The sequence below is a fragment of the Trichosporon asahii genome (genome assembly GCF_000293215.1).
Source record: "Trichosporon asahii var. asahii CBS 2479 unplaced genomic scaffold scaffold00070, whole genome shotgun sequence".
Classification (NCBI taxonomy): domain Eukaryota; kingdom Fungi; phylum Basidiomycota; class Tremellomycetes; order Trichosporonales; family Trichosporonaceae; genus Trichosporon; species Trichosporon asahii.
The window spans coordinates 1,095,938-1,123,911 of NW_014040855.1; the positions used below are offsets into that span (position 1 = coordinate 1,095,938).

At 60.4% G+C, this 27,974-nt stretch overlaps 9 protein-coding genes across 9 annotated transcripts; 3 read left to right on the top strand and 6 right to left on the bottom strand.

Moving 5' to 3' along the window:
* Positions 1 to 1,946: 1,946 nt before the first annotated feature.
* Positions 1,947 to 3,548, bottom strand: A1Q1_04216 (cAMP-dependent protein kinase inhibitor; the record flags this gene model as incomplete). Its single annotated transcript, XM_014322593.1, has 3 exons — positions 1,947 to 2,460; positions 2,523 to 3,379; positions 3,423 to 3,548. The coding sequence occupies 3 exons, from the start codon at positions 3,546 to 3,548 to the stop codon at positions 1,947 to 1,949; spliced, it is 1,497 nt and encodes a 498-aa protein (XP_014178068.1).
* A 1,756-nt stretch (positions 3,549 to 5,304) lies between these two features.
* Positions 5,305 to 7,786, top strand: A1Q1_04217 (uncharacterized protein; the record flags this gene model as incomplete). Its single annotated transcript, XM_014322594.1, has 5 exons — positions 5,305 to 5,609; positions 5,712 to 6,026; positions 6,072 to 6,126; positions 6,171 to 6,286; positions 6,355 to 7,786. The coding sequence occupies 5 exons, from the start codon at positions 5,305 to 5,307 to the stop codon at positions 7,784 to 7,786; spliced, it is 2,223 nt and encodes a 740-aa protein (XP_014178069.1).
* A 167-nt stretch (positions 7,787 to 7,953) lies between these two features.
* Positions 7,954 to 8,918, bottom strand: A1Q1_04218 (uncharacterized protein; the record flags this gene model as incomplete). Its single annotated transcript, XM_014322595.1, has 2 exons — positions 7,954 to 8,776; positions 8,827 to 8,918. 2 exons carry the CDS (start codon positions 8,916 to 8,918, stop codon positions 7,954 to 7,956), a joined length of 915 nt encoding a protein of 304 aa, XP_014178070.1.
* A 598-nt stretch (positions 8,919 to 9,516) lies between these two features.
* Positions 9,517 to 12,559, top strand: A1Q1_04219 (general RNA polymerase II transcription factor; the record flags this gene model as incomplete). Its single annotated transcript, XM_014322596.1, has 13 exons — positions 9,517 to 9,563; positions 9,618 to 9,711; positions 9,794 to 9,835; positions 9,890 to 9,949; positions 10,018 to 10,197; positions 10,242 to 10,469; positions 10,507 to 10,630; positions 10,722 to 10,761; positions 10,799 to 11,290; positions 11,331 to 11,781; positions 11,822 to 11,928; positions 11,976 to 12,156; positions 12,221 to 12,559. The coding sequence occupies 13 exons, from the start codon at positions 9,517 to 9,519 to the stop codon at positions 12,557 to 12,559; spliced, it is 2,385 nt and encodes a 794-aa protein (XP_014178071.1).
* A 55-nt stretch (positions 12,560 to 12,614) lies between these two features.
* A1Q1_04220 (uncharacterized protein) lies at positions 12,615 to 13,593 on the bottom strand (the record flags this gene model as incomplete). The annotated part of the gene is made up of 2 exons (XM_014322597.1): positions 12,615 to 12,923; positions 13,315 to 13,593. 2 exons carry the CDS (start codon positions 13,591 to 13,593, stop codon positions 12,615 to 12,617), a joined length of 588 nt encoding a protein of 195 aa, XP_014178072.1.
* Positions 13,594 to 13,930: 337 nt separating this feature from the next.
* Positions 13,931 to 15,718, top strand: A1Q1_04221 (small nuclear ribonucleoprotein hPrp3; the record flags this gene model as incomplete). Its single annotated transcript, XM_014322598.1, has 1 exon — positions 13,931 to 15,718. The coding sequence occupies one exon, from the start codon at positions 13,931 to 13,933 to the stop codon at positions 15,716 to 15,718; it is 1,788 nt and encodes a 595-aa protein (XP_014178073.1).
* Positions 15,719 to 15,984: 266 nt separating this feature from the next.
* On the bottom strand, positions 15,985 to 16,512 carry A1Q1_04222 (uncharacterized protein; the record flags this gene model as incomplete). The annotated part of the gene is made up of 1 exon (XM_014322599.1): positions 15,985 to 16,512. One exon carries the CDS (start codon positions 16,510 to 16,512, stop codon positions 15,985 to 15,987), a length of 528 nt encoding a protein of 175 aa, XP_014178074.1.
* A 2,476-nt stretch (positions 16,513 to 18,988) lies between these two features.
* A1Q1_04223 (uncharacterized protein) lies at positions 18,989 to 20,981 on the bottom strand (the record flags this gene model as incomplete). The annotated part of the gene is made up of 6 exons (XM_014322600.1): positions 18,989 to 19,178; positions 19,229 to 19,302; positions 19,347 to 19,524; positions 19,580 to 20,493; positions 20,587 to 20,701; positions 20,872 to 20,981. The coding sequence occupies 6 exons, from the start codon at positions 20,979 to 20,981 to the stop codon at positions 18,989 to 18,991; spliced, it is 1,581 nt and encodes a 526-aa protein (XP_014178075.1).
* A 4,235-nt stretch (positions 20,982 to 25,216) lies between these two features.
* A1Q1_04224 (transcription coactivator) lies at positions 25,217 to 27,157 on the bottom strand (the record flags this gene model as incomplete). Its single annotated transcript, XM_014322601.1, has 2 exons — positions 25,217 to 27,051; positions 27,094 to 27,157. The coding sequence occupies 2 exons, from the start codon at positions 27,155 to 27,157 to the stop codon at positions 25,217 to 25,219; spliced, it is 1,899 nt and encodes a 632-aa protein (XP_014178076.1).
* Positions 27,158 to 27,974: the final 817 nt, after the last annotated feature.

Below are 27,974 nucleotides of genomic sequence, written 5' to 3' on the forward strand. Positions count from 1 at the left end.
AGGCGAGGCCCAGATCCGGACTGCGGCAACTGCAGTGGCAGCGATACTAGCAACGAAGGCTGCGTCAGCTCTCTTCATTAACCAAGTCAGTCGGAAACAAACTGACCGCAGAGTGTCGGGTCTCACTACTTCGCGCCGGGGATCCGGGGAGAGTCGCAAGCCAGGTCTAAGAGGCGGGCAGCTGGACACCGATGGCCGCGGCATGGCGCTTAGCTGGTGCCGGGCAGCCGGCTAGCGCCGACCTCACCAGCATACGAGATAGTGCGATGATGAGGAAGGCGACACTCAGTCAGATCACACCCACGTTCTCTCACTGGCTTTCGCTTCAATGTTCACTACATTGAGTGCAGTCCGTGGAAAGACAACTGTGACCGTTGATTCGAATGCTGTCGACCATGGGGTCTCAACTGGATCCATCTACAATAGCCGTTTTCGAGCGACTAACTAACGTGCTGACATAGAAGAGGAAATCAGCGTTAAGCCGTCCGAAAGTTAACCACCGGGTGGCAACGCGCGCCCAAGGTTGGGTTGAGGGTCTACTCCCGCCTTCTGTGCGTGATCTGTGCTCGCAAACGACTCATTTGGCGCGCTGGCGCCGCACTCGGAAAGCTCGCCGCTTCACTATTCTTTAGCAACAGTAAGGGGCCGCCTCTATGACCTGATTTGGTGTTCTTATCAGCGCGGCCTACGTCATTCCTGGCGCACTGATCGCAGACCGGGAGAAAGAACAGAAGCAGGCGTCTAAGAGCCGAGAAGGCGCAGGCTCGCAGGAGAGACTGTCCTTCGTGATCGGTGATCGCCTCAGCACCCAAATCTCAGGTAGGTCCCACAGCCACGCACGCGCACTTGTTCGGCCCATCTCTGTGAACTTCCATTCTTGATCCTCAACATGTGCTTCTGTCTCAGACTCACGCACCGCAGTACAAGTAGCCCTAGTCACTCTCCGCGGATCCGCGCGGCCTCTCGACGTCTCACTGGCAGACAACAATCAGAACTTGTTCGGTGTGGTCCCCTCCAGCCGCAGCGATTAGCGTGACAGGAGCATGCTCTTCAAATGACACACGCTCAATTCTCAAGAAACGAACTGCGGACGACGTGCTGCTGCGCTGCTGGGGATACGCTCGTGTGGGGCGGTGGCGTCCTTCCCTCGAAAGAAGCACACGGCGCCTTCCTTCGGACCCGATATTTTGGCTTCTGATCGCTTCTGATCGACCGTTGGGGGTCGAGAGAGGCCTGTGCAGCATGCAGCATGTGCAGCATGATCTCCCTTTCTGTGTCACGCGCACAAATGTGCACTGATCGTCAATCGCTCTCCAAACTACAACCCCAGCCCGTTGCGGCCGCGGAACAAGTTGTTTGCGACAGGACTCTCCAGCTCTTCACGCAATTTGAAAAACATGCAGGCTCGTCGGCTGCGCTCCGCAGAACCAAGCACTCTCACGCTTGCATTCTTGTTCTCCGCTGCGAGCTTTGAAGAGCAGTGTGCATGCCGCTTTGCTGAACCACTTATGTGTCGGTGCCCCCTTCCCGTGCTTTGTGCGCTCTCGAATAGCGCCTCTGCCGGTTGTCACTATCCTGCTTTCCATGCTCTTCGTTGTCTACAGCTGAAATAGCCGTAGCCTCCCAGTCGCCGTAATGTTAGTAGTTGCCGTTATCAGTGCAGGCAGTCGAGACTATGGTCGGTCGAGGTCGAGGTCCCCCTCGGGTCTCCGTCCATACAGTGATTGCTTTCCTTCGCCGACCCCTGAGAGCAAGAACTCGTCTCGCCAGAACCATGTCCGTAGCTCTGCTCCAACCCGTTCGCTTCGCTCGCTCGAGCTTGTGGCATTTCCATGCATCTTGGCTTCTTCGAATCTGGGGAATACACTACTTCCCTTACACGGACCCCGCTAGTACAGTCTGCGGGGCTTCCTCGCCAGTCAGATGCGCTGTGCGTACTGCCGCTCCTAGCGGCCGACGGCGAACCCGTACCGCTCGCCGGCGGAACGGGCCATGATCTCCTTGACAGGGCCGAGGAGACGGGTGAATGCCTGCTCGCCGAGGGCGGCGACGACGAGCTTCTCGGCCGCACGAATGGTCGCGGCACGCGTCTGGCGGTTCAGGAGCGCAAGCTCACCGAAGTAGTCGCCCTGGCGCAGATCCTTGGCTGCTGTGGGCTTGCCGTCGATCGTCTTCAGCGCAGTTGCGGAGCCTGCCTCGATAAGGAAAAACTCGTCGCCGGCCTCGCCCTCCCGGATCACATCCTCGCCGGCGTTGAACGTCCGCGACTCGAGCACGTCGGCAATCTTTGCGCGCTCCGCGGGCTGGAGCGAGGACAGGATCGGAACAGTCGACAAGAACGACTCATACAGGCGGCGCTTGCGCGAAGTGTGGTCGAGCAGAATCGTGCGGAACGAGACACGGTCAAGAGCCCACAGAGTGCACGGCGTGATGGACACGATGGAGACGGCACGGGGAGCGCTGCGGTTAGTTGAGATCTCCATCAATCAACTCACTTGTGCATGAGCGCAAGCTCTCCGAACGAGCCACCCTCCTTGTACTGCGCAACCTTCTTGCCGAGGTCAGGGCGGGGTCCGTCTCCAGGCTCGCCGTCGCGCTTGACGTAGACCTCGAGCTCACCGCTCTCGACGACGTAGAAGTAGTCTCCGGCGGCGCCCTGCTCGATGACAATCTCGCCGGGGCCGACCTTGACCTCCTTCATGGCCGCAAGCACATCAGCCTCCTGCTCCTCATCCAGGTTACGGAAGAGGAAGTTGGGCTTGATCGCGGCACGGATGCGCGCAAGCTGCTCCGGCGACTTGGGAATCACGGGCATGCTGGCCGGCGCCTCGTCCTCCTCTTCGGGGATGAAGGCGTCAACACCAGGCTGGAACGGGCGAGCGTGGGCCGGCACGAGCGATTCGGCCGACACTGACGTCCGGCGCCCAAGGGCGTACTGCGGAATGACGGGTTCGTCATCGCGGTGAATATCGTCGTCCTCGTCCTCCTCGGGCTGGGGAGGCGGAGGCATGCCGACAGGCGCAGAAGGCGTCTGCGCGCTGGCGCCGAACGGCGAGCCAGTTCCGAACGGAGAGTTGGAGCCGAAGGGTCCGCTGGGAGCGTTCTCGCTGAAGGGAGAAGAGTCGTTGGCGGGTGGAGGGACGGAGCGGTCGCCACCGCCGCCAAAGAAAGATGAGAACATGGACGACGATCCGCCAAACGCTCCTGCAGCGATCGTCGCTCGCCTGGGTCCACCGAACGGTCCGTCTGTCGGGCCGTGCTCAGAGAAGGGAGACAACGTAGCCGGGTGCGAGTCAATGTCGGGACGTCCAAAGGGTCCAAGTTTGCCAGGCGGCCCCTTGCGACTCGACGGAGAAGCGGCTTGGGTAGATCCGGAGCGCTGTGCGATGTTAGTTCTCTGCATGAACAAAGGGGAATCGCACCTCTTCACGCAGCTTGTCCTGGAACCAGTCGGCACAGAATTGGATAATGTCCGTGGGCTGTTCCCTCGACACGTCGCGGTTAAGATCGTTGAGGATCGCGGAGTAGGCCGGGTTCTGACCAGCCATGACGCAAGATTCGGAAATCGGTACAGATGTGGGAAGAAGGAGTCGATGGATGTGGTTGCTCGGTAGATCTGTTCAAACGAAGGTGAGCACGAGTTACCCCTTTCAAGTGAGGTGGGTGATGGGGCTTGATGGAGGCGTGGATGGGAGCGATGGAAGTGGGTTGGTGGGAGAAGGGCTGGGATCGACTCCACTTAGTTGCCGAGGGAAGGTAAGGGCCTGGCGTGGTCTAGGTGTTGCCGAGGAAGGAGGGTGAGTGGGTGAGAGACGGTGCGTTGGATGTCTCTGATTAGTTAGGGAGTGTGGGTGTGGGGATCGGCGATGGGGAGAAGGAAGGTGCAGATGGATGGGGGGGAGAGTGGATGACGGCGATGGTGAGAGAGAGTGTGAGGTGTGCGGGGGTGGTGGGTGTGGGACAGGCAGCAGGGCACGGCATCTGGTCCGGGCTGGAGATTGCAGGTCAGCGGCTCTGGGGCATGCCATGTATCAGCCAAGCACAAGCTCACGAGCAGCAGCAGCACGGGCACGGTGGCGTCACTCTCCAATTCACCACCCAGCCAGACTCACCCAATCAGCCCTCCATTTGCTCCCGCCCCTCCATGTGCATCCAGCTCTACATGCCTCCCACCCTCGACGCCATCAGCCACCCACCTCCACTCTCCCACACTCGCCCAGAAGCCAGAAGCCGCCCACCCTTCGTTGTATATATGGTTTACACGTAATGCGACTACGAAATCTTATCAGACCACCGGACGCGTCCCGGCACAGGGTTCACAGGGTACAGGGTCCATCCATGTTCGAGCCAGTTGCACGACATGCGTTGTATGGTCCGCCCATCCAGCACCGGTCGAAAGCTCGTCGATGAGGAGTCCTGCATGTTCGTCCCCCGTCTCCCTTGCACCCTGTGTTCTAGACGATGTCTCCGTCGCGCCGCGGCAAGACACCATCAGTCGTTGGCGTTCACCTTTGGCCACGTCGGGGCGCCTTTCTCCGCTCCATACGCTACTTGAATGACACCCTTGCGCTTGTCTAGCATGTCTAGACTAAAAGTGTGTTTCCGAGATCAGCAGCCAGGTGCTACCCACCCATACGGCTAGCCCCGCGCTCACAAAGCCGTCGAGACCGCAACACGACGGCGCGGCATACGGCAGCTGCCCGCACTGGTGCATGCTGCCGTTTCCACTGGACAGACTGGCGGCGAAGCGAACGGCTGCTGGTGGAGCGGAAGTCAAAGGTGGGAGTAGTGAGACTATGTCTGTTCTCTGTTCCGACGAACGTGAGGCTATGTCTTGCGGAAAGCCGTTGAATGGGCGCGCATGACCTACCTACCTAGGACGGCTGGATCCTGACCACGACGCGTGAACACAAATCGGCCGTGCCTGAGGTCTGTATGCCGACATGCTGCAATATCCCACCGGGCTCGCGGGCACACCCCTCTGCCCCTTCCCACTCGTGACCTCCCTGCGGTCAGGCGCGACCTCCCTTCGCTACCACCACTGTTGACCGTCTCTCCAACTTACTCCCATCGACACTTGCTCCCCATAACCATACCCATCGCACCCACCAGCGTCTTGTCAATTCGCCCGTCACGCGCCGTTCATCGCGTACTTTCAGACCACGTATACCCAGATGAACGGCGGCTCGACTGAACCACTTTGAACCGCCTTCCCCCTTTGCCCCCCAACTGACGGTTCCTCCCCTTCCTCACACCGCACTCGACAACGGCCGCCACTGTTACGCCAACCCGCACGGCCCGACCATGCTTCGCGGCGACGACGGACTCTCCGACCTTGTCAGAAAGGTCGTCAGCCTTACCCTCGACTCCAACTCCACTAACACTACGACGGAGCCTACGGCCGACAGCGTCTCACAGACCCCGAGCGCTTCAATTTCTTCAGTCGGCAACCCGACGACGCAGTCGCTGCACACGCGCGATCAGTCATCGTCCTCGATCTCCTCCCTCTCATATTCGAATGCTTCTGGTTCCGGAGGTCCCCAACGACCCAGACGCTCCCCATTACGCCGCAGCAAAGCAGGAAGCGTCCGCCTAGGTGGCGACGTCACGTAGGTGTCACCTTTCAGTCTTCACTTCTCCACTTGCTTCCCACCCGTCCACCCGCACTTCCCGTCTCCTGTTGCCGAACCTTCTGCTAATCACATTCACAGGGCGTTAATGCTCGAGATCGACGCGCTGCAGTCTCAGGTCGCGAACTTGCTCGATAAGATCTATGAAATCGAAGAGTTACGGCACTCGACATCAGTGCGTTCAGCACACGCTAAACTCGACGCTCTCATATCCGACCTTCACGAGACGATCGCCCACATTACCCCCAGGATAGCGGCACTCGAGGCGTCCGCAACGTCTCCTGATGTCCAAGAAATGCTCGCCCCGCTTCTCGCCGACTGGCAAAAGGTGACGAAGCAGCACAACCTTTTGCAACGCGAGCTTCAGGAAGACCCGTGGCTCATAAGGTTCAAAACGTAAGGCGTCGCTATGGGCACATTCCAGGGCACTAACCATCGCAGGACGGCCGACCAAGCAGATGGGATGATGGACCCGTTGAGCCAGAGTCTGAGCCGAGTAACTGTGAGCTCGACCGCTACCCAGATCATAGCTGACCGCAGGCTTATATCGGACGCATCCTGGGTTCGGTGAACGCGGTGCCGCTCAGTGCCCCGGAGGGCAAGCTCAGCATTGGCCACTTCCGCGAGATGACCGAGGCGCACTCGCGGCTGAAATCGTGAGTGTACATTGCGTGTGTCGTTGATACGACGTGTGTGCGTGCGCGTGTGTGCTGACGTGCGCCAGAACCTACGTGCCAAGTGTGAACAGGATTCTGAAGATGATGGACAAGAGTGTCTCAGATCGCCCGGTCAAGAACGGGGAAGCACTGCGACGATTGAACGACATGAACCAGCGGTGGAAAACAATGCAGAAGCAGCTGAGCCAGCTGGAGTCGAAGATCACCATGGTCATGCAGCAATATGACCCCGACCACTCGCCAGACGATTCGATGGAGATGTTGAGCCCCGACGGTGGAGGCTACTTTGGCGGGTCCCCGACGGTCTCATCGAGCCACTCGTCGTCGCATGACACCAGCACACCGCTGCATCGCGTCACGAGTGGGGGGTCCATGAACTCGATGAGCTCCTATGGAGGGTCATCGTTCTCTGCCCCGTATGCCAACTCGCAACACCACCATCAGCCCTCCCACAGCCCGCATGCCCAGCACATCCAGTACCAGGTGAACAACCACCATCAGCCGCTGAAGACGAACAACAACAGCATGAACCACGTCTCGCCACCGGCGTACAAGCCGACGCCGCGTGGCCTCAGCAAGTCGGTATCCACCATGAATGTTCGCGCTCTCGGAACGCCTGCAGTGGCGCAGCGGACACCGTCGCGGCAACAATTACGGCCGCCGTCTAGGACAGCGCCGAGGACGTCCCTGAGCCAGTCGCAGTCGGTCGCTACGTCGCTCAGCGCCTTAGCGGCCTCCCCGTCCGATCGGTTACGGAGGGTGGGTTCTTCGGCGATCCCCCAGCTGTCGTCGTTCGGGTCGCCCGCTACACCTGCGAATGGCGGCAGTGGATTCCGGCGTCCGAGCCTCGCCCCGAGTAGTGCCTCGGGAAGGATGACGCCCGGCCCGCTGAACCGGCGTGCGATGACGCCTGGTCCTGGTGTCGGCGAATCTCCGCCATCGTCGTTGACGGGCATGCCGACTCGGCGCGGCGGTGCGCTGCCGCCCATGCCCGGACGAGCGAGCAGCCGTCCATCGTTCGCGCCGCAGCACGGAAACCGGTCCATGATCGGCCCCTCGTCGTTCCGTCCCACCTCACCGGCCAGTGTCGGGCGCCCTAGTAGCCGCGCCTCGGTCAAGTCGTCGCTGAGCTCACGGATGCCGCAGGGCCCTGGGTTCGGGGTGCAACCGTTCCGGCCGAGCAAGTACGACGAGCTGGACCTGGCAGTGCAGAAGGTGCTGGATGCGGTCAAGCCGTCCATCTTTGTCGCGCGCCTCGACCCTCCCCTGCGCCGTGGGCAGCAGAAGGCGGAGGGAGAATGGACCGGCGAGTTCGTCTTCGGCTACGGTGAGCGCAGCAACGCAGTCAAGCTGCTCGAGATGAAGAGCCGGGGGATCGAGAGCCGGTTCAAGGTCATGGTCCGCGACGGCGGTGCGTGGCAGGACCTGTCGCCGTTCCTGGAGAAACGAAACAGGATGGCCGAGGCGGATGTGTTCTAGTGAGCCAGTGTCGAGGTTGCGAGGAAGAAGTCGCGATTCTCCATCGAGAGCGAGGAGTGAGCAAAAAGCCCGCGGGCAGCAGTACAGAGTGCGGATGCGTCCCGAAGCAGTGAAAGTAACGACCTGTGATCCACCAACCTGTATGCATAGCGTGTGTTCTAAACCTTCTAAACCTGCACTTCCTCCATCTCCTCGTCCTCGTCCCCCTCTCCCTCACTATCCCCGTCCTTCTCCTCATCACTCTTAGGACACGGCGGGATATCGTACTCGGGCAGTCCGCCGAGTGGCAACCCCTCATTCGGTCCAACAGGTCCCTGCTGCTTCTCAATCTCGGCGAGCGGTCTGTCGAATAATCGGAGCACGCACCCCTCCCACCCGTCCCTCTCCTCGGCCGTCGTCTCGTGCCCCTCATCCCCCGCTGGTCCCAGCACCTCGCCGCCGAAATCGCCATAAGGCCGCGCCCAAGCGAGCACCTTCTCCTTGCCCAGCTGCAGGACACTGCGCAATCGGATCTGTGACGTTGGGTCGACCAACGGTTGCGCTGATTCAGAGTGAGGCGAGTGGGGGTGGGAGTGTGCATGCCCAATCGAGCCTCGGAACATATCCAGAGTCAACGGATCTTCGCCATCATAGATCGCCTGCGAGAAACGGCGGGGGACGTGCCACCCACTCCCAGTCAGGAGAGCAAGCCAAGCAGCGTCCACCTCGTCCAGGAGCTTGAGGTAGTCCTCCATGATCTCGCCTGCTTTGCTCTCCAGCTCCTCCGCTTCGTCCATACTTTCTCCTGGTGCTGGAGTCCCGTCTGGTCCCGGCGTCCCCGTTGCTGAAGAAGGAAGTGTCATTAGCGGAAGGCTCGTGGTAGAGTCGAGCAGTAGTGAGGTGAAGGTGAGAAAGTACGCCGCCCTCGCGCCGGACAGGGAGTCGGGGAGGGCGAGGATGGCCCCCAGCAGGGATCTCAGGCGAGGGACTAGCGGCGCGAGCTCGAGGTTGCTTATGTCAGCTTGTTCTAGGCGTCTGTGAGCTGTAATGGGGGGACGTACTGTTTCTTCGTATCCCGCTCTAGGTGTCCGATCTGCTCGTCGAGGAAGAGACGAAGGCGCGCCTCGTGCGCTGGGGAGAGGTTTGGTGCCATTCTTGTTCAGGCTGTATGGCTTTGCGTCACTCTCTCCTGTCGTTCGTAGTTTCTTATGCACACACTGGTGCTGCCTTTCCTTCCAGAGAGCCGAGTTGCGTGGGATATGTCTATGCGTAGGGGTTGCGAAGTGTATGTAGTGGGAGGAGGGTACGAACCAAATACCACTCACCCAAATGGTGCCGCCGGATTATGACGCACATGGCGAGAAGCAGGTGACTGGACCACTCGTCGCCGCTCGCCGCTCGAAATGTTCGAAGCCACTCTCTCGCCGTCACTCAACACTTTACGTCCTCACACACTACCCATATCCCGACTCCTCGGCTTACCTCTGTCAGGAAACCCTCGCCTGCTCAGCGGTCCGTGATCAGCGCTCCCCGAATACGGAATCCGTGGTTCGCCGTCATCTCGATCGGCGAACAGAGGGGGAACAAAACCTCCACCGGCTTCGTCTTCCTCCACACTCCTTTGTACTCGACTCCGACTTCCCACTTATCTTCCTCCTCAACTACAATCTCCTCACCCATCGAAAGACTTGGCATCGTCGGCTAAGCTTTGGCCTCGGGCATACTGAACCGGCCCACGGGCACCATCCGCCATGAAGTTCATGATTGACGACCTGCCGGTCCTCTTTCCGTATGAGAGGTGAGCTGAGCACGACCTTGCCTTGAAGCTAACGTCAGATTGTATCCGGGTAAGTCTGCCTCATGGTCTCGACTTATTGGCCGGTCTCCCCATGCTACCGCCCCGGCCTGTAACCATTGTGGTAGTGCACGCCGATAAGGACCACGATGTGCTTTGCTGTTGGGCAGGGCACGAGGAAGGCCCACGACAGCTAAAGGTGTGGACACGTGCGAGCTGACAAAACAGAACAGTACAGCTACATGTGTGACCTGAAGAAGACGCTTGATGCTGGGGTGAGCTTTGATTATCTTGTCGTGAGCTGACAGCAGGGACACTGTGTACTGGAGATGCCGTCCGGAACAGGGAAGACAGTATCCCTCCTCTCGCTCATTATCTCGTACATGCAAGTGAGTAGACTTATGCCAGTGTCCGGTGTGACGAGCTGTCAGGGTCCCGCAAGCCTAGCTGACATCAGTTCTACGGAGGAGAGAAGAAGCGCAAGCTGATCTACTGCTCGCGAACAGTGCCCGAGATCGAGAAGGCGCTCGCAGAGCTGAAGCGGCTGATGGAGTACCGCGAGGACATGGGTGCGAAGGACACTGGATTCCGCGGGCTCGGTTTGACGTCGCGCAAGAACTTGTGTTTGAACCCGGAGGTAAGCTTCAAGATCTAGTCGCAAGCTAACGTCAGGTCAACAAGGAGAAGAAGGGCAAGGTTGTCGACTCGCGGTGTCGCGACATGACGAGCTCGTTTGCGTGCGAGAAGGGCCGCGCCGACCCGGGAAGCGTGCAGTTGTGCTCGTGGCATGAGGAGCTGAACAACTACGAGCCGGGCCATCTTATCCCCGAGGGCGTGTGGACGCTCGACGATGTGAAGAAGTATGGACAGGAGAAGGGCGTGTGCCCCTACTTCACGATCCGAAGAATGGTGAGCTAGAGACGTGGTGGATGTAGCTGACTTTCAGATGCCCTACGTCGATGTCATCATCTACTCGTTCCACTACCTCCTCGACCCGAAGGTTGCGGAGCAGGTTTCGGCTGAGCTCAGCAAGGAGGCGATCGTCGTGTTCGACGAAGCGCACAACATCGGTGAGCTCACATATGCAGGCTGAGCTGACACCAGACAATGTGTGCATCGAGTCTCTGTCTATTGATCTGACTCGACCAATGCTGGACTCAGCAGCGAGGAGTGTTGCCAAGATCGGGGATAAGATCGACGAGTGAGCTCAATAGACAGTTGGCATGAGCTGACGCCAGGATCAAAAAGTCGGACGCGGAGAAGCTGAACGCCGAGTACCAGAAACTCGTGGACGGATTAGCGGCGGCGAACGACCGACGAGAAGAGGACGACATGCTTTCCAACCCGGTGCTGTCCGAGGACATGATCCAGGAAGCGATCCCGGGCAACATCCGCAAAGCGGAGCACTTCATCGCCTTCCTCAAACGCTTCATCGAGTATCTCAAGACGCGAATGCGAGTACTGCACGTTGTCGCCGAGACACCGCAGTCCTTCATGGCGCACCTGAAGGAGATCACGTTCATCGAGAAGCGGCCTTTGCAGTTCTGCGCGGAGCGACTGACATCGCTGATCCGCACGCTCGAACTAACCAACCTCGACGAGCACTTTGCTCTCCAGAAGATCGCGAGCTTCGGTACTCTCGTCGCGACGTATGAGAAGGGTTTCCTCCTTATCCTCGAGCCATATGAGACGGAACATGCGACGGTGCCAAACCCGATCTTCCACTTCACGTGAGCTAAGCTCACTCTGCCTCCTAGCTGACGATTTCAGGTGTCTCGACCCGTCACTAGCGATGGCGCCTGTGTTCGAACGCTTCAGCAGCGTCATCATTACGTCGGGAACCATCTCCCCGCTCGACATGTACCCGAAGATGCTGCAGTTCCAGCCCGTCATCCAGGAGTCGTACCCCATGACGCTTACACGAAACGCCTTCTTGCCCATGGTTATCACCCGTGGTAGCGACCAGGTGCCGATCAGCTCGCGCTTCGAGGTGCGAAACGATCCCGCCGTCGTGCGAAACTTCGGCTCCATCCTCATTGACATGGCGAAGACCGTGCCGGACGGCGTCGTCGCTTTCTTCCCGTCGTATCTGTACATGGAGTCGATCGTGAGCGCGTGGTACGACATGGGTATCCTCAGTGAGGTTTGGAAGCACAAGCTGCTCTTCGTCGAGACGCCGGACGCAATGGAGACATCGATCGCGCTGAAGAACTACAGAGAGGTGAGTAGCTTGGGAGCTGTTGCTGCGTAGCTAACGCCAGGCGTGCAACAATGGCCGTGGCGCTGTCTTGCTTTCCGTCGCTCGAGGAAAGGTCTCGGAGGGTATCGATTTCGACCACAATTACGGACGAGCAGTCATCATGTTCGGGTGGGTAACCTCAGCTGCCGGTATCCTGAAAGCAGCTGACATCGCAGCATCCCGTACCAGTACACGGAGAGCCGTATTCTGAAAGCGCGTCTCGAGTTCCTGCGCGACAATCACAGAATCCGCGAGAACGACTATCTCACTTTCGACGCGATGCGACATGCTGCGCAGTGCGTCGGTCGTGTACTCCGAGGAAAGACGGACTGGGGTCTCATGGTGTTCGCTGACAAGGTGGGTGACTCTGCAGCTGCGTTACCTCAGAAGGGAAGCTGACTCGCAGCGCTTCGCTCGTCAGGACAAGCGTGCCAAGCTTCCGCGCTGGATCAACCAGTACATCACGGACGCGCACAGCAACCTGTCGACGGACATGGCGGTGGTGCTCGCGAAGAAGTTCATCCGGAACATCTCGCAGCCGTTCGACCACACGCAGACAGGTATCTCGCTCTGGACGCTCGAGGACATCGAGGAGCGCCAGCGCAAGGACAGGGAGGAGGCGGAGCGCGCCGGCGCCATGGTCGACGACGCCTTCGGTCCCAGCGTCAGCAACGGCGACAAGGCGCCCGAGGACGTCGACATGGACGGCCACTTTGACATTGATGATGCGGCACTCGCTGCTGTCGACATGCCCGACTAGACAGAGACGTGGGGATCTATCATGATGCATTTGTTATGGTTTTTAGTTGTTTGGCTTAGAACGAGTTGACCTGCTTCGGGTCGTCGCGTCCGGCGTAGAACTTGTCGAGGAACGCGACGGGCTTGGCGGGCTCCTCGTACTTGCGGAACCAGTGCATGAGGTGGGGCTGGGTGTCAGCTTGCGCCTCACAAATGTAGCTGTGACGGAAGGGCAGAAAGGAGCAACACCGGGCGCTCTCCGGGATGACATCGGAGGAGCGGGCCGCTTGTTTATCGAGAAGAACGTCGTGTGGAGCGGGTAGTTCGAGGAGCAGCACAGAAGGCGTCGTCGTTCGGGTGACAAGGGCCGAGGTGCCGTCAACCACCTGAGAGACCAAGCGGTGCCATCAAGTCCTAAGAGGTCCGGGAAGAGAACGAAAGCTCCCTCTCATCCCCTCGCGACATCATGCCATCGCGGGCCGAGTCCCTCCTGGCGTTTCTCGAGATCCTAACCCTCCATCGCCCATTGCATTCCTGCCATGCGGTTCCCGAGTTGTCGTCGAAGTCGGTAGCCCATGTACAGGTCCATCGTTTTCGGAGGTGTAGAATGTAGATGACGAGATAGCCCAGAATCCGCCTGTGTAACCCCTTTCTTGCGTTTCGTCGTCCTTCCGTCCGCCTAGTCGGCTCCGGCGATGACTCCTCCTCTTTCCTGCCTGTCGTCTTCTCCGATGCTTCCATGCCCTGCCCTTGTCTCCAACTCGAGTCTCAACTTACCTCCTGCTTCCAGCAGTTCATGGTCTCCTGGTACTCCTGCTGGTTCTTGTGGAGAAGGACGTTGATGATGTTAAGGTCGTCAATCTTGCGGTTGCGCTCAAAGTCCTGGCGAATCTTGAGGCGGACAGCCGAGGGGGAGACGTTGAGGGCGTAGAGCGCGCAGATCTCGGGGGCGGACCGGTACCAGGCGCGGTAGGCGCGGATGACGCGGGTGCGGGCCTCGGCGTGCGACGTGACGGTGCGCGCGAGGCGGGCGGGGATCGTGGGCGTGATGGCCATGGTGTGTGGTGTGGGAGAGGTAGAAGGGAGCGCCGGTGTTGAGCCGTGCAGGTGTGCGGCTGAGCGGAGCTGGGCAGGCGACGGAGCCTGCCTGGGAGACAGCGACCGCTGGCCAGTGAGCGTCGGAGAATTGGTCGTTCGGGGGAGTGTGGCAGATGCTCCCGTTGCATTAGTCTGTGGACTAATTGGGCCACGCGGTATAACAGTTTTGTAGTGCGGATTACAATTCGAGTCAAGACGGGACCAGACGGCTGGGAAGGCACTTGCCACCAGACGTCAGTCAAGGTCGACAACATTTCGGCTCGATCACCACACCACAACTACCCCATCCGACAACATGCCGCCCCGCCGCGCGACAGGGCAGCCCGAGGGCCAGCCGCCCGCGAAGAAGCCCGCCATGGACCTGGAGGCGATCAAGGCCAAGGTCGCGGCGCAGAAGCAGGCGCTGCAGGCCCGTCTCGCGAGCGCCAAGTCGACCTCGAGCAGTCCGAAGCCTGAACTCGGTCCCGCTGCGCCGCCGCCATCAGCCGCACCGGCGGCCGCGAAGAACGACGATATTGCCGCCCGCATGGCCGAGGTGCGCGCCCGCATCAACGCCAAGAAGGGCTTGCTTGCCGGTGCTGCTGCTGGGCCCTCGCGACCAGACAGCAGGGAAAGCCGCGACTCGAGGGACTCGAGGGGAGGATCGGGATCCGGGTCGCCCGCCCCGTCAGCTCCGACATCGGTCTCGGGCATCGGTGGGGTTGCACTGCACCCGCTCCTCGCCGGCGACGTTGGCCCGAGTGAGCAAAAGGAGAAGAACGAGAAGCGCGCCATGGCGAACCGGTACAAAACCATGGCGCCCAAGTTCTCCTCTGTGCGCGCGAATGCTGCTGCGGTCGAAGCGGCCGCCCAGCAGGCTGAGAAGAGCGGGGACAAGACGTCTGCGGTGATCACGAACCCGTACGCTGCGCCCGCGCTCGATGAGGAGGGTCAGGAGCTGAGTGCCGGACCGAGCAAGCGGTCAGGACGCAAGATGCAGTTCTCCGCGCCGGGCAAGTACGTGAAGCAGGGCGACCAGCTGCGTAACGAGGCGAAGCTCGAGGCGCTGAAGGCGCGCATCGCGGAGCAGTCGCGCAAGGCCGGTCTCGACTCTGAGTTTGACGTGCTCGAGCGCTCGCTCCGGCGCCAGGCGCCGCCAGCCGTCGAGTGGTGGGACGAGGCGATCCTGCCCGACCCGACATACGACAGTATCCCGTCCGCGCTCGAGTACATCGAGACGAACCCCGACTCGCTCGTGACGCACCTTGTCCAGCATCCCATCCCGATTGTCGCCCAGTCGGACCGGAAACAGGCCGAGCGCGGCCTGATGCTGACAAAGAAGGAGGCGCGCAAGATGCGCCGCCAGCGCCGCCTCGCCGAGCTCGAGGACAAGCGGGACAAGCAGAAGATGGGCCTCATCCCGCCCGACCCGCCCAAGGTCCGTCTCGCCAACATTGTCAAAGTGCTTGCGAACGAGTCGAGCGCCGATCCGACAAAGATCGAGAACCAGGTTCGGAAACAGGTCGCGATGCGCGCGATCCGGCACGAAAAGGACAATGCTGCGCGAGCGCTCACGAAGGAGCAGAAGCGGGAAAAGCTCTACGCCAAGCTCGAGGAGAAGGAGAGGCGGCAGGGTCTCGTCGCATCAGCCTACATTGTGAAACACCTCACGAACCAGCGGCACAAGTTCAAGGTCCGCCAGACGGCCAAGCAGGACCACCTCACGGGTTGTGTGCTCTTCACGCCGACGTTCTCCATCGTCCTCGTCGAGGGTGTCGCCAAGATGGCGAGGCACTACCACCAGCTCATGACGCACCGTATCGACTGGACGGAGCAGCTGCGGCGGCGGGACGGGGACGAGGACTCGGACGACTCGGGCAGCGAAGCTGGGGACAAGGAGAAGAAGGACGACGAGGAGGACATCGATCTCAGCGACAACAAGTGCGAGCAGATCTGGCACGCAGAAGTCCCTGAGCGTGTCTTTGGAGGATTCATTGCGCGCCACGCCGAGACGGACGCGAGAGGGAAGGATATCCTAGGGCCCAAGTATGAGCTGCTCTGGGACCTCGCGAAGCGGTGGACGTACGGCGGCGAGGAGTTCTAGATTCCTCGTCTCCCACGGAGGAGCTGGCGAGCGATGTCGGGTGGCAGTTGGACCGCATGTCGCTTGCGTCGGGGCAGTCAGTCCGGCGGCGAAAGGATGAGCTAGGCGCACTTGGCAGTCTAGTGCAGCGGAAGATCTGGTTGGAGGCGGTGTAGTCGTGATCATTATGCATGTAATACAACGGATAGTGGTACAACAGCCGAGGGTTTCTCCTGGCAAGGCAGTCGCGTCGCGCTCAGCGCTCAGTTCGAAACAGAACGATCAATCTAGCACTCGAGGCTGACGCCGTGCACGAGGCTGTGGTCGCCGAGGCGTCCCTTGGCCATGTGGAACGCCTCCTTTGCGTCCTTCATGAGCCTTCTGCCGCCACCGGGGAGGAAGCGCGTAACGGGGTCGAGCCCGTTGGCCCAGTGCTCGTGCCGTCCCTCACCCTCGTAGATGGCCGGCATGCCGAAGGTGGTGACTGCCGTGCGGTGCGGGGTGTGGTCCGAGATGAGCACGGCCAGCGCGCCGCCGAGTCCGTGTCCCGTCACCTCCACGGAGGGGCAGCGGCCGAACCATCGCGACCAGCGTGAGCAGCGGGGGAGGTGGGAGAGGAGAGCGGCGTAGGCTGACTCGGCCGAGAAGGCGAAGTCGTGGAACGAAGGGTGGAGGCGCGAGAGGTCGAGGCGTGGTGACTCGTCGTCCTCCTCGATGTCTTCGGACTCCTCGGAGTCCTCGTCGGTCGACTCTGTCGACTCGTAGTCGTCCTCGACGTAGTCGCCGAAGGTGACCTGGTTGTTATCCTCCGTCATGCGCTCGAGGAGCTCGTCGACGTCAATCGAGCCGAGAGACAGCCGAACGCGGTCGTTGTGTTCCGTCAGGGTCCCTGTTGGTCAGCTTGCGTTCCGAGCACGAAAGCGGGTGTGTTGTTGTGGTAGATCCATTCCGGCGCCGATCCATCCCCTCTGAATGCTGAATGGGACGTGGACGCGAGTATGCGAGCCCAATGGACATTCAGAAAGCAAAGGAAGGCTGACTGCATTTTGGCGGGCCAGTCCAATCCACAGGCTGCGTCTGGAATACATTCGCCGGTCGAGCTAAAAGCTCGACGCTAGACGAGGCGGGGCAGGGCGGGCCCGCCATGGATTTCAGCCAGCGAACCGCCCATCGTTCAGCCAGATGTCTATTCCAGGTGCTCCGTCTGGCTTGTGCCGAGGAGGCGCCGAGACGAGGCTGCCATTGAATCACGGCTGTACACGGTAGTTTTCGGTCCCCCGCTGCCCATCTCGATCCATCTTCTTCGTTTGCTCGTAACCGATCCGAGGTTTGGTGCAAACGTATGCAGTCCTTCGCCGACCGACGACTCGCTGCACCCCAGTGCAAGATGCAGCAGCAGGTGAAGCGAGCACGGCGACGGCGTAGAAGCAATCCCAGGTCCCATATTAGACACAGGGAGCGCGGGGTTGAATGGGTGGCAGATGGGTCGGCAGACCAATATACCCGGCTGGAGACAGTTGCCGCCGAAAAGAGCCCTGGGCAGAGCAGAGAGAACACTCACACTTGACGTCGTCGTCGGCGTGGGCGCGGGCGAGGATGCGACCCTCGACTTGCTCGGAGAGACAGTAAGAGGATCTGGGGTCAGCTTGATCCAGCCTTGTTCAGCTCACTTGATGGATCTCGCAAGGTCCTCGAGTCGCTGGGGGACCGGTGCTGCGGCGGTGGCAACGGCGGCGAGAAGGAGGGCAGGGAGCATCGTCGTCGTTGTCTCCTGTCGTCGTCGGCTGGCGAGAAGATCGAAGGAGAGTGTGTAAGTGTGTGTAAGGGAAGGCGTGTGTTGGGGTGCAAAGTGGAGTCACGAGAGGAAGTGGGAAAGTCTTATACCGCAACTACACAATGCAGACTGGAAGCGACGGCAGGACCGAGCAAGTGGATCGGTGTGTGGTGGGTGTGGATCTGGGCGGGTCAGGGGGGCCCAGCCTGGCCTGAGAGGGAAGGACAGCTGACATGAAACGGGACGCGAGTGACCCTTAGATTTACCTCGTACCCGCGCTCTGTGGGCCCGTCCAGCCCGCGTCCAGGCATCCCAGGCCTTACTCTCGGTAACAAACTCAAGCACCCAGTGGTACGGACATGGTATTCAGGAAACTCTCAATTCAGACTAAGCGTGGGCCAGCATCATGTCTGCAGGCAGCTTTACGTACCGACGTTCAATGTCGGTCCACGCGGGGAGCTCGACGGTATGTGCGACGTCCACCTTGTACCACCATTGTACCACTTTGTTCTAGCCCACGGGCCGTGGGTCGCCTGAGATGGCCCAGGACGCCGGCGCCAGTACTGCACAAGGGTACAAACCTGAACGCCGGGCTGAGTCTCCTGTCTGAGCCTCCTGAGTCGGACCAGCGACGCACAGCGAGTGGATCGTGAGTGCGCGCAGCCTAGCGCTGGGCTGTGACGTGAGGGGTCTCGTAATACTTTCGCCCTAGCTCACCCTCCCTCCGTCCATACCCGCTGTTGCTATTGGACTCCGAACTGCCAGACTTGCCGCCTTCGTCAGATCATTCAGTCGCGAGACGCAGATGCAACTCAGGCGACTCACTCGCCCCTCCCGTCGCCCCGACAGTTGCCTGTGCAATGGCATTTCTTCACTGCTCTGAGACTCACCGGTGACTTGATGCCCGTGCAGAATTGACTGCAGCTCATTACGTCTAGCACTGCGACGAGAGGGGATGTCCCATTGATCTGGCCCAGCATTCATATTCGCTTCATATGCGCTGCGTGTGCATGCACTATGAACTCCGCTGAGACTCTGCGAACTCATTGCTTCCCGCCATTGACTGCTGACGTATCGCTCCAGCTCTCTGACGTTATCGCCCAGCACACAGCAGACGTTCCTGACACAAACCCAACACTTCCGATATACCAAGCTTCCAGTCAAAATACAGATACATGCTTACAGTGCTCACATGGCTCCCCCTGTCCCTCTCGTTGCGTGTCGCATATCGCACCGCCGCAGCTTCTTTGGTACGCCGCCGGCTGGCAGCGTACCCACATGTCTGCGTACGGCCAGTCGCGGATCGCCGCTTGGCTTTAATTCCAGCGCCGTGTCTGTCGCTGGACAAGTCTATCGTGGACAGAGTTTCCGTTCCTGCGCTCCAGCGCTTCTCTGCCGGTGAGGCCTGGTGACTACCAGCTGTCGAGGCACCATCGCTCGTGGGATCTTGGGGGGTTCCAACAGTAACCAAGTTACCAACTCTACTCAACTACTACTCTACTCGCAGCTGGGGCTGACTACGCTTGCGGCTGCGGCTGTGCCGACTGCATGAGCTCGGCAGCGAGTCCAGCACCGCTGCCCAGCCCTGCGCCGGCCGCGCTCGCCGCATTGACTTCGGCGTCACGGGTATCACGCTTTAGCGGTGGCAGGCCTCGAGTTGCGCGCCATCGGTTCGTGATGGCATACACTTCGTCGTCGACCAGAATCCTGCGTGTCAGTTCAAGTGCCTCGCGAGGAGAACTGGTAGTATGGCTTACTTGAACTGCGTCAGCCACTTCTCGGATGCCTCCCAGTTCCGGTGATCGAGCGCATCATCGCCGTGCAGAGTGAACTGGAGTTAGCTCGGATCACAGACGTCGAAGCTGATGTGCTCACCTCCGTAACATAGCCATGAAAGGCTTCGAGCAGGTCATAACGCCCGCGAAGCAGAATCATGCGGTCGCGCACTGAGGGGAACAAGATACCATCGATCGCATGCTCGTGCGGTATCGTCTGCTGCACCGGAGTCGGGCGGAGCGAGGGCGGGAGCATGTACTCGTGGTTGATGCGGAAGCTGTAAGCGGTTAGTTCTCGCACCATTGTTCAACCTCGTTGCACGCCAAACGTACTTGTTCAGGTGATATGTGATCAGCTGCAGTGCCTCAGTCTTGCGCTCAGCCGCCTCCTCGCCTTCCATGCTCTGGCGGAGCTCTTCTTGCATGCGTCGGCGCTCCTCGACCTGGCCGCGCGTCATGTTGTTCGGCTCCGTGACGATGACGCTGCCTTGCCGGTCAAGGGGCGCCTTGTCCGAGCTCGTGAGCTGCGCCACGGCGCTTCGAAGGTTGTTGCGCTCGCTCTCGGGCGACAGGCCGGCGACGCCGGTCATCTGCCCCGGCGCCTGAGGTGGCGGAGCGGGCATCGTTGCCTGTTGCGTGGTTGCTCCTGGTGGACCGGTGTACAGCCCAGGGAAGGCAGAAGGACCAGGTCCACCGACGGCCGTGGCCTCGGTCGTGAACAGGAAGTTCCACATCTCGCCGTGGTTGACGGGGTTCGAGGCGCCAGCGCCAGATGAACCCGGTGTGCTCGCGGGCGTCGCGCCGCGTACGCGCTTGTCGCTATCGCCGCCCTCGCTCTCGCGCTTACGCTTGGCCTGGGCAGCCGCGCTCAACGGCGTGCCGATAAGACTGCCCGCACCAGCAGACGAGCCGGGCTCGGCCGTCGAGTCACCGCGCTTCCGTACCTGGCCCAACGGAATGCCGGGATTCGCCTCGCCGAGCTCCTTGCTTGCCTTGAAGGAGACGAACGCCTCGTACGCCGTGTCGCTGTCGGCGCGGTTCAGGATGGACTCGAGCTGCTCGTTGCTGAGACCGAGGCGAGGAAGACACGAGCCGAGACCTTCCCCGACGAACGACGCCATGTTCTTCAGCATCCCGCGCAGCTCCTTGTTCTCCTTGAGGAGATTGCGGATCAGAAGCAACATGAGCTCAACGCGCTCCTCCTTGTCTCCAGAGAGCACCTCTACGCGGGCCTCGAGGTCGCGAATCTGTCATGAGCTAATGAATTCATGCGACACGGTGCGAAGCTCGACTTACGTATTGCTGTTTGTCAGTTTCTGCTACGAGTTCGTTCAACTCACTTGTTTCCTGAGACGAAACTCTCGTTGCGCGATACGGTTCTGTGCTTTACGAATCTGGGACGAACTGGCACTATCAGCGTGGTTACTATACTGCACGTGTCTCTCTCGATTGCCTCTATCGCAGATCAGTCGGCGGCGGCACGCGGGGCTTGCGGGCAAGGCCAGCCAGCGCAGGGAAGGTCCATCTCTGCTGCAACCCGAGCAGTCTGGGATAGCCGAGCGTGACATGCGATAAGAGACGAGGCTGCGGCGTCTTCTTTGGCCCTCAGCCCACATTCCACTCACGAGCTCTTCTTGTCTTTGCCGTCCATCTCCTCCTCGAGGTGGTCGCCAGCGACACTGGAGCCCTCGCGAGACTCGTCGTCATCCTGTGTATGTTGTCGTTTCGGGGGCATCGTGCTGATTCAGCCTTGGGTTGTCCGAGGGCGGATGGGAAAGGGATGCACCGAGAGGGTGATGAGTGAGGCGATGGAGGGACGATGTGGAACGTGGTGGTGGGTAGGAAGTGACAATCGAGGAATGTGCGGATCGTGCGGAAGAAAGTTGACGTGGGAGGGGCTTCGAGGCTAGCGTGCGTCCAAGAAGCTGTCTGTGGGAGTTCCGAGTTGTCAGCCGTCTTCACCGAGTCAGGTCTCGATCGGAGTTCGGATGTGTGGTGTTTGTCGTCGACAGTTGTTGTGAGGTATCAAGAAGGTAAGACACTCCGAGATGTGTTCTGGAACAGGCGGAGCTGTCCACTTCTGATCCGAAGTCGGATGTCGGTGTACGTGCGACACGGGTGCGCGGACGAGACGGATCAAAGAAAGACTTTGGGAATTGAAAATTCGGTCATGGCCGATTAAAGAGTTGCCGAGTTTGCAGAACAACTGCGGTACGTAGGGACGTGGTATGCGTGGTACGTGCGGTGAGGGGTGTGGTCATTCAGCGGTGAGTATTCATGACGTTGCCCTTTCTCGCTTAGCGCCTAGCGCTTGCTCTCTCTCCTGTGCGATCCCTGCTGGGCTGCTAACGCCATGCCATGCATCCAGAGCATGTTTATCATCACCCCCACCCCTCGGGTCAGCAGGGGAGACTGTCCGCTGCGATTCCGCACCTGCCGCAAGCTCCCCGAGACCTGTCCGCTACACGACACCGGGGAAAACAAATGCATGCATGAGCTCATCGTTCTGGCCGTCGGCAGCGGTCAGCGCAGACCGCCAAGTCCAGCTGTGATCGAGACAGTGCACCCCGGGCTCCGAGCTCGGGGTCGGGGAAGAAGGCCGCTCACTGAGTGCCAGACTTTTCTTTTTCGTTTCGTGCGGATCTGTAATCATTCTCGTCCCTTGTGTCATTATTGCGTCCCTCTCCTGATCTCCTGTGCCTGTATCCTGCTACCCTCGATGATCTCGTTCCGAGCTCGCACTGGTGGTCACCGTGAGGCCACCACCGTGGCAGGGTCCGAGGCACGCGGCGCTCGCGGCGCTCGAGGCGTAGCGGGCTGCTCTCTGGCTGGCTGCATGTCGTCTGACTGGCTGTGCGGCGCATGGGCGCAGTCTGGCGCTCGGCGCGTGCGGCGTCACTGCAGATCCGTCCAGAGAGATATAGATAGCACCCGGATGCAAGCGTCCATATGCGGTGGGTCCAGACCCGGACGATGCTGTTGGTCGAGGAGGAAGGCACGTCGTCATGACCGCCGGCTGGAGCCGGCTCAAACCAGCCGGTGCGGCCGGCGACGGCCCTGGCGGGCGCCGACCAGGTCGGTCACGGCACGCCGATCGCATGATCGGCCCAGGCGTCTTCTGCACGCTACAACGTGACGCCTCTACATGATCTGCAGGCTGCAAAGGTCACAGAGGTAGTCGTTGTGAAGATGGGCATGCACACCGCAGCGCAGGACCGCATGAGCCGAGGCGCCAGCAAGGCGCTAAAGGGAGAGTGGGGGCGCTCAAGCCACCGCAGAGCCATGTACCCCACTCGACTCCGACGTTGAGCGCGGCGTGTTGCGGAACTTCTGCGTTGGTCGGCAGCGACCAGTGAATGTCTCACTCAGTGACATTCTGGTGACCCTGCAGCTAGCGCAGCCGGGATAAGCGCCAAGAGGAAGGGATCAACATGATTCCTCAGATCCTCAGCGGTGTTCAATAATCCGGCTCGGCGGAGCGGCGGTGTTCTTCCAGCTGGAAAATCGCGCAGCCCGTGGATCGCAGGCGCTTGCGGGGACGTTGCGGTCAGCGCAGAGATCTGGCACATGGTCCACATGGGACCCGAAGACGATTTGAACCGGTCAAGAAGCAAAGTTGCGGGAAGGCGACGGTTGGACCTGCCGACGGACTGTGGAGCGACGAGGCTGCGATGAAGCCACTTCGTACTCTTCTCATTGAGTCTATCTTCCGTTTTACATGCTCCATGCAAGTGATCCATCTCTCCTCACCATCTACTACCCGATCATGCCTTGTTTAACGCATCAGTTACATAGCGGAAGCTGTTCCTTTGAGCTCCATCTTTTGCGTGGGCTAGGTTAGACCTGGCTGCCCTGTTGAACGGCACACTTCGGTCGGCGGTGGAGGTAGCGTCACACATGGCCAAGTGGACCTCCACCACGCCTCTGTCCAAGTCGCAGCCACCCATCGTCATCCTCGTCCTTCCTCGCCCTCCTTCACATCCAGGTCGACATGTCTGCGCGATTGCTCGTGATTACGGCGTGCGTCGTTCTAGCGCATGGTGAGCTTCACTGTTAGTTCCGTGCAAGCTAACGACAGCGGCTTTCTCCGCGTATGAGCGTGAGTGTTTCTGCGTCTGAGCCGGATGAGCCAGATCAGATCAAGTGCACAATCTCGTATCCAGAGATCAAGCCACGTCAATCGAGACCATTGACCAGTTGAGACGCGGCCTCGTTCAAGGCACAGATGCTGGTTCGGGGTGATCTCGCTTGCGGGTGGTTATTGTCGTCGTTCATACCAACGCCGCGTTGCCGGCTTCTCAAGTCAGCCCGCCGATCGTCAACAGCGGAAGCCAAAGCACCCCTTTTGACTACACGCTCTGATCCTCTCAAGCTGTGGTTTTCACATCAAAGAAGCTAACACCAGACCTGAGCACTCTGAAGGCTCTCGGCCGACCAGGCTCTCTACCGACGAGCGTGAGTGTCCAAACCCGTGTTAGGTCTCACCCTCTCGCTGTGACACCTCTTGTCTCTCCTCTTTTGGACTGCACCCCGGTGGCCTCAAGTGAAGGAGCCTGGCACAGCTGCAAGCACCCCGTGTCTTTGGCTGACCCCAGATCACGCTCGAGGCGCTCCTGGCGCTCGTTCTCTTCATCCCCGGCGTTGCGATGGCGAGCAAGCCGCTCCAGGACGTAACGTACCGTGGCGAGCTGGCGAACCGGTGAGTAAACCCGTCCAAGCAGGCCGAGCGCAGCGAGGCATGGTAGGCATGCTCCTCTCAGCAACCCCTAAGCAGGATGCTCTTCTCATTCTACTGGCCTCACGCTCAAGCATTCTGCTGGCTACAAAGAATGGGGGAATTGTCCGAGCTAACGCCAGATCCGTGGACGACGCCGACGCGCGTATCGCGTACATGCGGCCGTCGAAGCGGGCCGCGGCGCTGTGGGGCGACCAGCAGTAGAAGATTATGCGACATCATGGACCCCTTGTGCAAGGTGCTGACTTGATGTTCACATGCTGACCCAGCTTCTCATCTCTGCTCAATCCCCGGGGCGTGCACGTCATCTCACCGTTCGACACTGTCTGCTGATCTGATCGTTGGCGGGCTGGCGCTGCTGACTGCGGCCGGTCCTCACAAATGGTGCACAGGACTGATGAAGAACTTCTCACTCACGCCGATATGAAAGCCCGGAGACAGCCTTCGCTAGATCCACAGTCTCCCACGACTGTCCCCACCACTCCAGCGAGCTCCAGCCCCATTCGCACTCAGCAGACGACAGAGTACTTTCTACTCACCCCGGCCCTAGCGGCCCTGGAGAATGGCCTTCCTAAATCCGTGGTCTCTCACGACTGGCCCCGTGTCCAAACGTGACCGACCAAAGCACTTTCTACTTCACCCCAGCTTCAGAGAGCGGCTTTGCTAGAACCACAGTCTCCACGTTTCCCACGACCCGTCCCATGCTCGGAGGTCACCGACGAGGGCACATTCTACTCCTCCCCGTCGGAGAACGTCCTCGATAGCATTCTCGGCCTTCCATGCCCACCACAGACCAGACTAATCGCAGTGAAGAGAGGACCAAGTGATGTCACTCATCGCTGCGCCTGGAAGCATGTGGAGTTGTTGCATGTCTGTGCATATAAACGTAAACTACTAAGCCCCCCTCGCCTCATAGCGGAAGAGAGGGGCGTTTTACATATCTAAGTACTGCTGAGACGACCTCTCGTTCTGAGGCCGTATACCCAAAAAAAACTGCCTTGTTTCCTTTTGTGCTGCTTCCTCGGCTCTCCTCCTCCTAACATTCTTACACCTTGCGCCGCACGCGCTACGCGCGCTCCTCGCGCCGCTGTCTACGCTTCGGCTCCGCTCTGAGACTTCAGGCTTCGCTTTCGCTCTAATCGTCGAGTGGGATACAACATGTTGCCTTTCTCTGGAGTGGTTCTGGTTTCGCTTCGAAATACTGGTGCGCTGGCTAGCTAAGCGCAAGCCACGGGTCACGACGCGCCGCCGTTCACCGTGACCGAGGGCGGAGGGGCGGCGGCGGGCTGCTGCTGCACGACGGGCTGGGCTGCGGCCTGCGGCAACGGGCGGCCAGTCGTCACGTCGATGGGGACGCCGATGTGGTGCCCCTCCTTGCCTGGACCGAGACCCTTGATCGTCGGGTCGTACATGAGCTTGAGAATGCCGTTGGCGACGAGGAAGTCGAAGATGCGACCCGACTTGTTCACGTCGATCTTCATCATCTTGCGCGCGTCGCGGCGCTTCAGCAGACCCTTGCGCCGCTCGTTCTCGCGCAGGTACGTCTCCTTGATCATGAGGTACGGCTTGGGGAGGACGCGGAGAGTCGAGCACAGGTTCTGCTCCTCGCTCGAGAGCAGGTCCAGCGACGCCGCGTTCGCGAGGTTGAGGGGTGCTGGCGGCTTGCGTCCCGTGTGGCCCGGCGCGCGCGGCGTCGGGTCGCGGCTGCCACGGTCGCCGTGACCGGCGGCACCTGGTGGAGGAGTGCCGTGCAGGAAACGGTGCTGGCCGGCATTGACGCGGGCGCCGGTGCGCATGATCTCCGTCGGCTCGCGAGACAGCACCGGGCGATAGCCCGCACGGGCAGCCTTGGCAGCCTCGTACGTCTCCGCCTCGGCCGCCGTCGTGATGCCGAACCGTCGGTACTCCTGCAGCTCGCCGATGCGCTTGCGCAGCTGCGTCTCGTAGATGAGACCCTCGATGAGCGTCTCAAAGTCTTGCGCAGTCTGCAGCTTGGCGAACACCTTGTACCGCTGCACAAGCTCACGCTCGTCCTTTGGCCGCTTGCGCTCGTTCGCCTGGATCTTCTTGTGCTCGGTGAGCGCGCGGTCAAAGATGAAGTCCTTGACCATCTCACGCTTGTCGAGCTTGGAGAAGTAGATGTCGAGCATGGCGAGCTTGATCTCGAGCTCATCCTCATCCTCGACGTCCTGGGCCGGCTCCTCGGCATCGCGCTTGCGCTTCTTGCTGCTAGCACTGCCATCGTCTGATGGCTCAGACTTGACGTCCACGTCCTCCTCAACGTTGGGCTTGACGTCCTCGCCCTCCTCGCTTCCCTCCTCGCTTCCCTCCTCGTCCTCCTCTTCCTCCTCGACTGGCCGCGTGACCTTGGCCGCGGGCTGCTCGTCCCCGCCGTACTTAAACACAAGGCCAAAGTCCATGTCCTTGACAGCAAGCTCGGCGTCGTTGTCAATCTCAGACTCAAACTCGAGACGACCAGGCATGAAGCCGCCGACCTCGTGATTCGTAGGCGCCGAAACCAGCGGGGCGATGGCAGAAGCAGACGGTAACGCAGCCGGTTTCCGCATTTCCTCTATCCTCGCCTTCTTCTGCTTCTGGAAGACGTCGGGGTCGATGTTGAATGTTCGGTCCATCGGCGGCATATACACCTCGTACTTGTCCGCGGCCTCCTCGACACTGACCTTTGGATCGGCGCACTTCTTCGCCTCTGAGCCGTCACCGACGCCAAGGAACACCTCGAGGTAATGCTTCTCACACTCCTCCTTGGTGCGCGTGCCGACGTGGTCCGCGATCTCAATCCAGTTGCCCAGTCCGTATGTCGAGCATCCCGAAATCAGGAGCAGCTCCTCGTCGGCTCCCCAGTCGGACGTGAAGATCGGGTAGGAGTGCTGCTCGATGACCTTGTACGGGTGCCACGCCTTGTGCTGCTGGACCTCCTTTCCTTCTGAGAAGCAGTTCGGGCACAGGTCGACCTCCTCGCACTCCTTCGCGGCGCAGTGAATGTGGACGGTGTGCGTGACGTCGACACCGCACACGTCGCACGTGTACTTGATACCAGTCTCGGCCGTGACTGAGAAGCTGTCAGCGCAAAGTCAACGCAGATGAAACTCACTGGGCGCAGCGGCGCCTGACGGGGCGGTGTCAGCCGCGCGGGCACGACGTTGAATCTTGGTCATGGTGTGGTTGAAGGGTGGTGGTGGGTGGTGGAGGCTAGTCGGATGGTGGCGAGCGGACGCGTCGCGGTGACTAGCAGGGAGAAAAGGTTGGGTTCAACTGACGTAGTTGACGGCGGGGTGGAGGGGTGGTGATGGTGCCGTACAACCTTGTCGTGAATAGGATGCAGTTGGTGCCGGTCGCGCGACGACCAGGGCCTAGTGATGACTAGTGATGAAGGTGGAGTGACGGCGGGCTCGGCTCTACGGCGGCGTGGGCGCAAGAGTGTGCGCTCGTTGCCGCCGAGAGGTGGAACGGCGGTGGGGGTGTGAGTCGATGAAGACCGACTGAAAGGCCGTGATAGGGGCGGGTGAGGTTTGTTGTTGTTGATACGGGAGATAAGTTAGGAGCCACGAGTGTGGAGTGCGGGTTTGGGTGCGGGTGCGGGGGCAGACGCGTTCACGTCGATGATCGGAATGCGTTCAATGTTGCAATATCCCGTCCTGACGACGCGTGACTGGTGGCGAGGGTGACCCGACGCGCTTTTCGGGGGAGTGCGCGGGGGCGAGGGGGTGTGCTCGCGTCGGCTGGGCGGACGGTGGTGCGTGTTTGGGGGTCGTGCACGCCGTTGCCGGTGCCGTTGGAGGGGTGGTCTGTGGTGTTGTTGAGAGGAAGGAATGAGTAGATGAGTTGGTTGTTGAGTGGGTGTTTGGTGTGGTGAGGAAGCCAATGACGAAGGGGGTGTAGTGGTGGATGGGTGGGTGGGTGATCGCGCGGGTGTGCGGGATAAGGGAATGTGCGTTGCTGGGCGCTGGGCGTTCCTTGCGTCCCAGTGCCGGG